General features: G+C 42.2%; 1 protein-coding gene across 1 annotated transcript in view; it reads right to left on the bottom strand.

Moving 5' to 3' along the window:
• Window positions 1-10,712, bottom strand: part of SRRM4 (serine/arginine repetitive matrix 4) — a 109,646-nt gene extending 98,934 nt beyond the window's left edge. The window contains exon 1 of the mRNA XM_088143160.1: window positions 10,579-10,712. Coding sequence (XP_087999286.1) covers window positions 10,579-10,712 — 134 coding nt within the window. The remainder of the gene's footprint in view (window positions 1-10,578) is intronic.
• Window positions 10,713-11,114: the final 402 nt, after the last annotated feature.

An 11,114-nucleotide genomic window follows, 5' to 3' on the forward strand; every position in this document is an offset into this window, starting at 1 on the left:
ATGCCAGCAGTGAGAATATGTTTCTTTCTTTAACTATTTTAAAGAATGCCCAACTCCAAGTGACCTTGAGAAATTTACATTAGAGCAAGCCAGAATAATCAAAGAGAGAGACAGATATGTGTCCAGACGGGGGAAAAATCTACAGAACAACACAAAATCTTATATAGGGACTCACCAGCCACCCTACATCAAGGCCTGGGAGAATAACCAGGTTTTCAGTGCCTTTTGGATCATCATCAAGGTAGAAGCCATATGGATCTCCAGGAGAGATTTTGTTCCAGAGGACATGGAAAGTGAGATATAGAATGATCATTTATCTTCCTAGACAGATTTTTCTTTCTAAGAGAGCCTTGTGTGAATATTTTTCCCTTCGCCAACCCTGTTTGCATTTTTCATTTTTCCCCCTACCGATTCTTTGTTTCTTTCACAGGATTCTTCTGTTTCCAGCACTTACAAAGTGCCCTGAGCAATGCTAATCCATGGAAACAAGCCGAATAAGAAAGAAACATCGGAGGTGTTGCCTCCAGGCCTCATCATTCATAGAGCAGGCTGAGACGGCAAAACTGGAAGCGATGAGAGAGACCCTTTTTTTTGTTTTTACAGAACTCATTTTTCCAAACCGGAAACTCTGAACATGGAAGAGAACTAGTGAAGCTGTAGCGTACGAGAGACATGCATTATTATCATTCCTCCCTTGCTCTTGAGATTAGAAAATAAAGCCAAGATGCAATCTTGCAATCTGGATGCAGTTGGAATGGCTGAGGTCACTGCTAATAGCAGCGGAGAAATTGTTCCAAGAGAAGAGAAGATCTGGAGCTCAGGGTTGAACTGTGGAGTTTCTGGTGTTCTCTGAGATTGGTTGCTTGGAGACGTTTCATTACCCAACTAGGGAACATCACTAGTGCAAGGGAGGGTGGGGTTTGCTCCCTGTTTATATATAGTAGCCCAGGGTCACTTTGAGATGGGCAGCTATATAAGTACGACAAATAGATAGATAGATAGATAGATAGATAGATAGATAGATAGATAGATAGATAGATAGATAGATAGATAGATAGATAGATAGATAGATAGATAGATAGATAGATAGATAGACGCTTGTCCTGCCAGTTGCCCTGCCATAGAAATAAACCACATTTACACACCATTCAAAAGAGACAATAAAAACCCTAGGAAAGAAAGAAAAAGACTAGAACACATTCCCCTCAGTCAACATTCAGATAAGCAGGGATTAACACCAGACAAACAGGAATCAAGGAACCACCAAGGAGGAAACCACACCCCACCAAAACTGGCAGGGCAAGCTAGTATATATAAGCAGACAGCAAAGCCCACACTCTCTCGCACTGATGATGCTATCTAGCTGGGTGATGAAATGTCAGCAAGCAAACCACCAAGCTCAGAGAGCACCAAGAATTCCATGGAGAAATTGTTCTCTCTGCTCATTTCACGGAGACAGGAGATGTTAAGCTCCCACCCAGAGATCTGGGTATTACCTCTACCTAACATAGCATCAGACATATCAGGAATTACCTTGCCCAAATTGACCTTCTCTGGCCAGTCCGAGCATCTAGAGAAGGTCTGCTGAGGTTTGCCCTCGTGGAGAAGTATGTGAGATGTGGGCCAGGCAGAAGGTCTTTTCAGTGGTAGCCTCCATGCTCTGGAATATGTTCTGTCCTGAGGTACATGTGGCCCCATCTCTCCTGGAATTGTGCAAGGTTGTTAAGACTATCTTATTTCAGCGTGTCTTTGTTCTTGGTTATGTGGGGGTCATAGCTAAGTAATTATTGTCCTGTCTTGTTCTGAGCTGTATTGCTTTCCCTGCTTTTTTTTCCTTTTTCCTTTTTCTTTATTGGATGTTGCCCAGAGTCTTAATTTATTGGGACAGTTTACAAATATGGCACCTAACAAATGAATGAATGAAATGGTCCCAAGGAGCAACCCAATTGTTCTCTGCTTCTGGAAGCTCTCCCTTGGATTCCCTGTAAAATGGAGATGATGGATATTTGATGTCCAAGATGTACCCATGCAGGGATATTCTTCAAAAGTATCTGGCCTCTCTCTACTCACACTCTTACTAGAGCTGGATTTGTGATATAAACTTTATTCATACTTATAGTAAAGGGAGAACCATCTTGAAGAGCAAAACACAAGGGATGAATGAGTGGGTTCAGACTAGACTAGGCTAAAATGGGATTGGGTAGTTCTAGCACAGCATACTATGGGAATCTTGTTTTAGATCTGTGTATTCCAGCCTGAGCAACTTCCACTTGTGTGACCTACAACTTCCATAATTCCCCAGTCAGCATGGTCATTGTTAAAAATTCTGGGAGTTGCAGTCCATAAAGCTAGACGTTGCTTAGGTTGGGAAACCATGTCTTAGACTGTGGGGTGACCAAGCATCTCATTAACCATAATGCTGTGCATGGGGGGGGGGGGATTGGCATATTAAGCACATGAAGCAATTGTATTTTGTTAACCTGGGTTTAGGAATTAGCAGGTTGTGTGAATTGGTCCTTAGAAGGAAGGACTGACTTTGTACAACAGTTGGTTCAAAACTTTGAAGCTGCATTCCCCAAATGCTAAACTTGGTTAATCTGAACCTTGGGTGAGCCAGCATGCAGTTTTTAGTGGCTTAGTGTGCTGGCTGAACTTAGCCCATTTGTTTAAAGATTGCGGGAATCTAGAAAATGGGTTAATTCAGTCAACAAGTTAAGGGTGTCCTGGCATATGTCTGTATCCATGGGGGGAAAAGCCAACAGGAGAGAAGATCTGATTGCTGAATAGCTCATAATACAGACAAAGGTTTTGGAATTAACTCAGTGGCAGTAAATTTCCTGAATAATTCTTTTTAAAAAAATGCCCCCAAAGTGTTTTCCTCTCTTTGAAAACTGCAGCCAATGCATAGATTTCTTGGGCATCTGTGGATGAAATTAATAGCGCTCACCCAAGGCAATGATAAAGCAAGGACTTCAGATGTTGCCTTCCAGTCCTACTCACTGCAGGCCTCCAAGAGTGGAACATCAGCTAGGATTTGTCACCCTTGGCCTTGGAGGGACATCAGAAGACTGCAGGGCTTTGGAAGAGAAGGAAGAGAAGCAGGAGAGAGACCAGCCAGGGGGCAGCCTATTTTATGTCAGCGTTGTGATGGCAATCTTCCTATCAGAAAACTGACATGTAGAAGACTTATTCTCTCTCGCCCCAAAGGGCAGGACCAGAACCAATGAATTAAAGCTCCAGAGAAGTTGGGTCAGGCTAAAGGTCAGGAAGAACTTCCAAATGATACAAGCTGTCAGCCGGTAGAACAGGTTGTCCCAAGAAGTGGTGAGTTCTTGTCACCCCATGAGGTGGACCAGACCAAGGAATCACCTCCGCAAGAAGATTAACACTACTTCTCTTGAGAGTGGCTATAACAGAATCCTGCAAGCCTGTTAATGTTCTATGTCCTCCTAATACTTATAGTTCAGGGAATTAGGGAGGTGTCTGTATGAGCCTCTTCCAATTATTATATGTCTGTGGTGGACTTAAAATATGTTGTGCCCCTTGTTGCCTTGACAGCAGAACTAGCAAAACTCCATCAAGGTCATCTTCCTTACTCTCTACAATCCTCCTTCAAGAAGAGGTTGGACGGTTTTCTGTCAGAGACGCTCTGCTGAATCCTGCACTGAGCAAGAATTTGGACTAGATGTCTCTGGATTCTATGATAGTTTTCTCATGGCTCAAGGATGGATGGAGGGCACATCAATTCAGTGGTTGGGAGAGATCCACTGTCTGAGTTGCTACCTGTACCTAGATCTCTGGTGCGAGGGAGGGGACAACAGGGTGCCAATGATGTCATTCTGTAGTTGCGTCAAAACATCTGGCACAAGCTTGTAACTGACTTTATTTGCATCATGTCATTAAGATGCATGTGTCATAATTTACCCTCCCCTTATTTATTTAATAAATTTTTTTAATAAATAAATTTATTTAATAAATAAGGTAGTAGTAGAAAAATAGTAGTAGTAGAACAGCAACAACGATAATAATGATCGTGATCGTGGTGTGCCATCAAGTTACGTTGACTCCTAGTGATTAAACAGAATCTGTTTAAGGATCTGTCCCCAAGGTTGTCCTTCAGGTTTTCCAACAATGCACCCATTGCCACTGTGAGCCCATTCGCCTTGCTGATGGTTGTCCTCTTCTCCTTCCTTCCACCCTTCCCAGCCTTATAGACTTCTCAGGAGAGCTAGGTCTTTGCATAAGGTGACCAGAATATTATAATTTCAGCTTGGTCATTTGTGCCTTGAGTGAGAAGTCTGGGTTGATTTGTTCAATGATCCATTTGTATGTTTTCTTGGGTATCCATGGTGTCCCTGAGAGTCTTCTCCAACACCAGAGTTCAAAAGCGACAGTTCTCTTTCTATCCTGCTTCTTCAAAGTCCAACTTTTGCTTTCATAGAGTGTCACAGAGAATACCATTATCTGCATAATTCTGATCTTTGTTTACAAATGCATTACAGTGTCTGAATATCTTTTCCAAGGCCTTCATGGCTCCTCTGCTAGTCTGTGGTGTATTTCTTCACTGCAGATTCTTTTACTCTTTACTTATTTATTTATCATATTTATGTATCGCATTGATATTGCCACCCATCTCACAAAACATGACTCTGGGCGGCTTATGATAAAAAAAAAAAAAACCCTCTAAAATAGCAATACAAAAAAACAACCAACAATTAAAACATTAATATCTAATGAAAAGGCAAGGAGAGAGCATCAGATATTACAGACAATGGAGCCACCTCATCAACTGCCCATCCTCTTGAAACCCCCAGGTTGACAGTAGATCCTAAAAGCAGAGCTGAACCACCACTTCAGTATCCCCATTGTTAATTCTAAGGCTGGTTCCTGTACTTATCATTTGGTCCTCTTATTCTCATTTTTTCACTGTACTCCTTGACTTTCATTATGAGAGCTTCCAGATCATTTGCATTTTCAGCTATCAGAATAGTGTCATCAGCATAGCACAGATTATTGATGCTTCTTCCTACGGTTTTAAAACCGTGCTCATCTTTCCTCGGTATATATTACATTCAGCAGATAGGTTGAATGAATGAGGGAAGAGTGTCTAGCCTTTGCCAACCTGGAGCCTGTCTGTTTTGCCATGTTTCATTTGTACCGTAGCCTCCTGTCCTCTGGGTAGGTTTTGCATAATGACAACGAGATGTTCTGGGATTCCCGTTTTTCTAAGCACTTCCCACAGCTTGACGTGATCAACACAATCAAAGGCCTTCTACAATACAATCGATGAAGCACCTGCTGACTCCTTCTTGGTATTCTTCAGCTTTCTCAATTATCCAGCATGCCTCAGCAATAATGTCTCATGTTCATCGGCTTTTTCTAAAACCCGCTTGAACATCTGGCATCTCCCTTTCCGTGGAAAGCTGTACTCTGCATCGGATGATCGCAAGCATTATTTTGCCAACATGTGAAATTAAGGATATTGTACAATCGTTTGCACATTCTGTTAAGCCTCCTTTCTTTGGTATTGTTACATAGACTGCCCCCTTCCAATCGGTGGGCTACTGTGTCATTCTCCAGATTTGCTAGCATAGTTTGACTAAAACCTTGTAGGTTCTTTTTCTGTTGTATTATTTCATTCTGTAGATAATTCATCAATTCCCGTAGCTTTCTGATTTGGTCATGTCGATGTATATTTCTGACTTGGTCATGTCTATGGATGACATGATCATGTCCTGGTCTAATATCACCTTCCAGTATCACAGGTTCTTTTAAGTATGGAATACCTTCTAAGGTACCTTGAAGGTTGACATCTCTACTGTACAGAATTTCACTATACTTCTATCTTTGTTTGATCTTCTTTCAATTAGTTACTAGATGCCCGTTGGCATCTTTAAGCATACCCTTTCAAGACTGAAACCTCCTTCTGAGGTTCGGAGTTCAGAGATTGTTTGGAAAATGGTCCTTGTTTCAATGTCTTTACAGATGTCGTTGTAAAACTGCTTTTTGTCTCTTCTAACATCTAACAATGGTTTGTTCTGACATGCGGTTTGCATTCTTCTGTTTCTTGGTTTTTTGCAGTCACCTTCATCCTTAACCATTTCTTTTATTTCATTCCACAGTTCCTCTGGGTCCCTATCAGTGAAGTTCAGGACTTCAAAACGATTCCTGATCTTCTCCTTGAAAAAGATGGGTATATGTTAAAGACCATATCATGGAAACTGGTTGTATTCCTTCTGCTTGAAACTTGCACATGAACAGTTAGTGAATTGTTCCATAATCAGTTTTTGGCCATGTCTTTGCTATTATATCTGAGCTCTTCCACCTCCTTGTCCCAGTAATATAGTTTGATATCTGTGTACTCCTTCTGGTCATGACCAGATACAGGTGCCATTGGGGTTGTTGGAAGACTGTGTTAGCTTCGAAGAAATAATTGGATTAACAGAACTGATAGGTCATTCTGCTACTTCATTTTGGTTTCCCGAGCCAACTAAGTTGTGGTTTTTACTATTTCCAACTTTGACATTCCAGTCTCCAACCACAGGTGACACGTTTTGCTTCTGTGTTCTGCTGAGTTCAGATTGAACTTAACCATAAAAGTCACCAAGTTCCTCTTCTTCTGCATCAGTAGTTGGATGGATAAACTAAACGAGTTCCCATTTGACCATGGAACGCATTGGGTGACCTTGGGCCCATCACTCTCAGCCCAATCTACCTTTGTAGGGTTATTGTCGTAGGGATATAATAAGGGGAAATGCCGTGGAGGAAAGACAAGATTTAAAGAAAATATAAACAAATGATTCCTCTCCATCACATTACGATCTATGTTTTCCTTTCTCCATGGGGAGACTTTTCATCTCCAGGGAACCTACTTAAAGATTTTGGGAGACTGACGCTGCACGTGAGCGAAACCATCAGGCAAAATGAGCAGAGCTATTCTACAAAGATACTGTTTCCCCCTTCCCTTGGGGCAAACCAGAAATTCTGCATATTTTTCCTACCAGCTCTCGTTCAACTTGGTAAAAGAGAATTTGCCTGAGGACTTTTTTTCAAAGGAGAAAAGAACTCGGTGAAATTCTCCTAGGAGGGAATATGGTGTTCTTGCACCTAAGTGATGAAGTGCTGCAAAACGGTGTTTGTGAATGGTTTGCCTTTCCTGCTACAAACTTCTCTCCAGCGGTCTGCAATCTCTCTAGCTTTTTACATGTCCCCAGGGGAAGATCAGGAGAAAATTCCCCCTAGGGGAGGGAATCTTTTTTCAATTCTGGTGCTACTATCAGTGCTTAGGGAAAGTCCTGCCTTTGAGAAATAATTGGATAGTTTCTACTGCCCCTAAAGAATGTCAGAGGAACTTATCTGTCCACAAATTGGGTGGGGAATTTACAACCTAGAGAAGCCATTTGTTCTCAGCTCTAGGGGTTCTTTCCCATAGGTTTTGAGGGGGGATTTGTTTTATTAAAAGAAAAACATCACTAACAAATTGCCTTGAACATATTTTAGGTGTATACCTTAAAGCAACAGGAAACTTATTAACTTTTGGCAGTCACGTCTGGAGGTTGCCCTAGTTTGGGGAGTGGGGGAGAGAGGAAGGAAAGAAATAAGGAAGGAAAGACAGTGAGAGGGACAGAGATGGAGATGAATGGAAGGATAGTAAGAGGGATGGATGGATGGATGGATGGATGGATGGATGGATGGACGAATGGATGGATGGATGGATGGATGGATGGATGGATGGATGGATGGACAGTGAAAGGAAGGGAGGAAGGAAGGACAGTGATAAGAAGGGAGGGAGGGATGAAAAAAAGGTAGGTAAGTTGGGCTTGGGATCACCCATAGTTAAACCAGACTCTTTTCTGGTTGTTGTTTCCTTTTTCAAAAGATGCTCTTTAGAAATTTCCAGCCACTATGAATGACTCTGTTAAATGAAATCACAAACCATTTAAAACATGTCCATTGCTATGGAGAAACCACTGAAATGCAGTAAGAGTTTCCCTTCATAAAGGATGCAGTGACAGGCCACAAAGGGAAAAAGGAGCTACCCCCCCCCCAAAAAAAATGCAAAAAAGAAAACAGTTTTATCAAGGGGATTGTCACCTGTGTGAAGTACAAAAGAGCCATTTGCTCAAACAATGCAGAACTACTTTCCGCAAAGAACAAGCAAGGAAGAATGCATTGGTCCTCTATTCCAACCAGATCATACCCATATTCCCTTTTATGCAGGGCTTAATTTCATACAAATGCCCCAATTTTTCTCAAATCGTACATTAAGAGAAAGCACCTTTTCCTTTCTTCTGTAGCTACACTCAAGAAGAAAAGATTCAACATTGCTTTATGGGCTCCCCATGGCTAAGTAAAAAGTGATGGGAACGCTCGTACAATCCAGAAAAAACATGATGTCCCCATGCACACGTCTGTCGTTCTAAGAATTTTAGGGATGCTCAGGGATTTGAAAGAAGCAGAAATCAATGGTGGCAGGTCCAAACACTCCTTTTAACAGCTTTTGGATCATAACAGTTGAAAACTGCCATCTTGAAGTGGGAACCCTATTGAAAACTGTACTAAAAACATAAAGACTTGGTCAAGTCAAGCTCAACTCTTAGTGACCTTATAGACACATCTGGGTCATTTCTGTAGCAATAATAAACCACTTTATCCCTTTTTTTTTTCTGGGAATTCTTTTCAGCTTCCTTGTCTGGACCACAACCCTAGAATTTTCTCATAATCTCTCAACCAAGTGTTGACCAAGTCCAACCTTTGTCAAGACCAGAGAACCTTGTCTATATTAGCCCTTAAATAAACAACCCCTTCAAAACTCTTCCAGAAAGAAAAAAGTAACTTCACCTACATACAGGATGCGATGGTGCACATGTTGTAGCCTCCTGCTCCTGTGTTAAAATATGTTTGGTTATCTAAAGGCTCCTCATTTCTGACCTCATGACAAAAGCTTCACCCCAATACACCCCAGAACATTTTTATTTAGAAGATATTGTCAGGGATGTCAAAGCAAACACGCTTTCTGAAACAGCCCCTCAAGAGACACACTGTCAATTATCTTGAAAGCAAACAGAAAAATGATTCCACTACTTTTATACAATGCACATATAACATCACATTGCTCTTGTTATGAATGAGCAAATGTTATTTTGGGCCATTTCAGGGAAAAGCTGATAGGGAAGCTATCAGGAACAGCCATGGATGCTACCAGGCCCTTGAGGTTACATACATTTGTCCTTCAGGAAGCTCCCAGGTGGCACCTCTTCTCCAAACACACAGCCGAGTAATGGCATAAAAGCTTGGATGAAACCATCATAGTCTTTCACTGGGATTCCTCCTCCAGGAATCATATATGGCTTCTAATCCTTACAAGTCCTATTTTTCTCCAGGAATTCCAAGCTACATACTGTACATGGCATTCTCTTCTTTAGTTTTCTCCACAACCACGTGGGATAGGCTGGACTGAGAGAGAATGAGAGGTCCAAAGACAGCCAGGCAGCTACCACAGCTGGAGGTGGACTTGAACCCAGGCTTTCACAGTCCTAGACCAACACTCTTAACCAACACACCACAGTGGCACATCATAACTCTGGAAGAGGGTCAACATTTATCCTTCCTAATCCATAATATTCCCTTGAGAAATCCCAGGGATTTTTATCTTCTTCCACCATTCAAATAACCCTGGTAGGGCTTTATTTCAAGGATGTTTAAAACTGGCACAGCAGATGCAATTTAGGGAGAAGGACACTACTACACTTTATCTCTAAAGAATACTCATACTTCACTTTCTGGGCCAAATAATTTGTATATATCTGTGTTTCTACCTCCCCACGAAGAGTTTCCCTTCCTATCTGGATCTTTGAAGGTCACAGAAGAACTGTCACTTATCAATCTATCTCTATCTATCTATCTATCTATCTATCTATTGGAAAAATTGATAAACCCATGACAAGCATCTTGGGTCAAGAGGGATCCTCTTAATCTGTACAGATGATCACCATCATTGGATGGTAGATGAGGAGCCATCATTATTGTGGCTATTGTTTTTTGGCTCATGGCTTGTCCCATGAATATTTGAGGTGGAGTGGAAGAGAAGGAGAAGGTCTTGTCATCCAGGAAAAAAACTAATTTGAGAAGGGCTTGCAAGACAAGCTCAAATCCAGAGCAACCCAAAATAAGATTCATCAAGAGGCAAATCAAAGCAAAATAGATAGCAGAAATAAAGTAGCAATATTAATATAATAATAGTCATCATATCATGCCAGCAATATTAGTACTGATTGTAAAAGCAAGAGCAGTAAATAATATTAATTGTAATAAGACACAATACAGGCAGCCGTTGCTGCTGTTATTAATACAACGGCTGCACCAAATTGTTAATGAATCAAAGAGGCTGAAGTCTTTCTCCACAACGAAGGACCTTGGGAAAAGTTTGCAGCCCTGCCCAGTGATGACCCCCAGAACAGTCTTCTGATCCACCAGCTCTCCCCTCCCGAGAGGATCTCAACAAGCAAACCAGCAAAGAGACCTGGTTCTCCTCTTGTTTGCTGGTCCCGGGCACGACTGGGGGAGCGGCAGTCTTACCTGGCCAGTGGCTTGCTGCGGGAAGTGATGCTGGCCATGATGGTGCTCCCCAACCTTGGGGTGGCCACCGCTCTGAAGGTCCCTTCCCAGAACTTCTCAAAGAGCTGCTTCTCGCCCTGGTGTAGGCTGGTCATGTCGCGGAGCTCTCCGAGGTGCTGAAAACGCACCCCTCGTTGACATCCAAGGGCGTGGGCTTTCCCAGAGTCAGCGCCCAGAGGAGGGGGCCGGATTGGGACCCTGGATCAGGGACTTTCGAGCAGACGGCCTGGGGGTGGGTGGGGGTTTCCTGCCTCTTGACCCAGCAATGGGGGAACCTTGGCCAAGGCGCGCTGAGTTTTGCTTCCCCTTCAACGTGACGTACAATGAGGGACGGTCAATTTCTTCTTTCTTTCTTTCTTTCTTTCTTTCTTTCTTTCTTTCTTTCTTTCTTTCTTTCTTTCTTTCTTTCTTTCTTTCTTTCTTTCTTTCTTCCTCTCGCGCTCTCTCCTTTCTCCTCCTCTTCCTGCTCCGTCTGTCTCAGAAACGGACACAAAAGA

The sequence above is a fragment of the Python bivittatus genome, unplaced genomic scaffold (genome assembly GCF_059951505.1).
Source record: "Python bivittatus isolate LINGU-HERP-01145 unplaced genomic scaffold, Pbiv_v1 ctg000280_np1212, whole genome shotgun sequence".
Classification (NCBI taxonomy): domain Eukaryota; kingdom Metazoa; phylum Chordata; class Lepidosauria; order Squamata; family Pythonidae; genus Python; species Python bivittatus.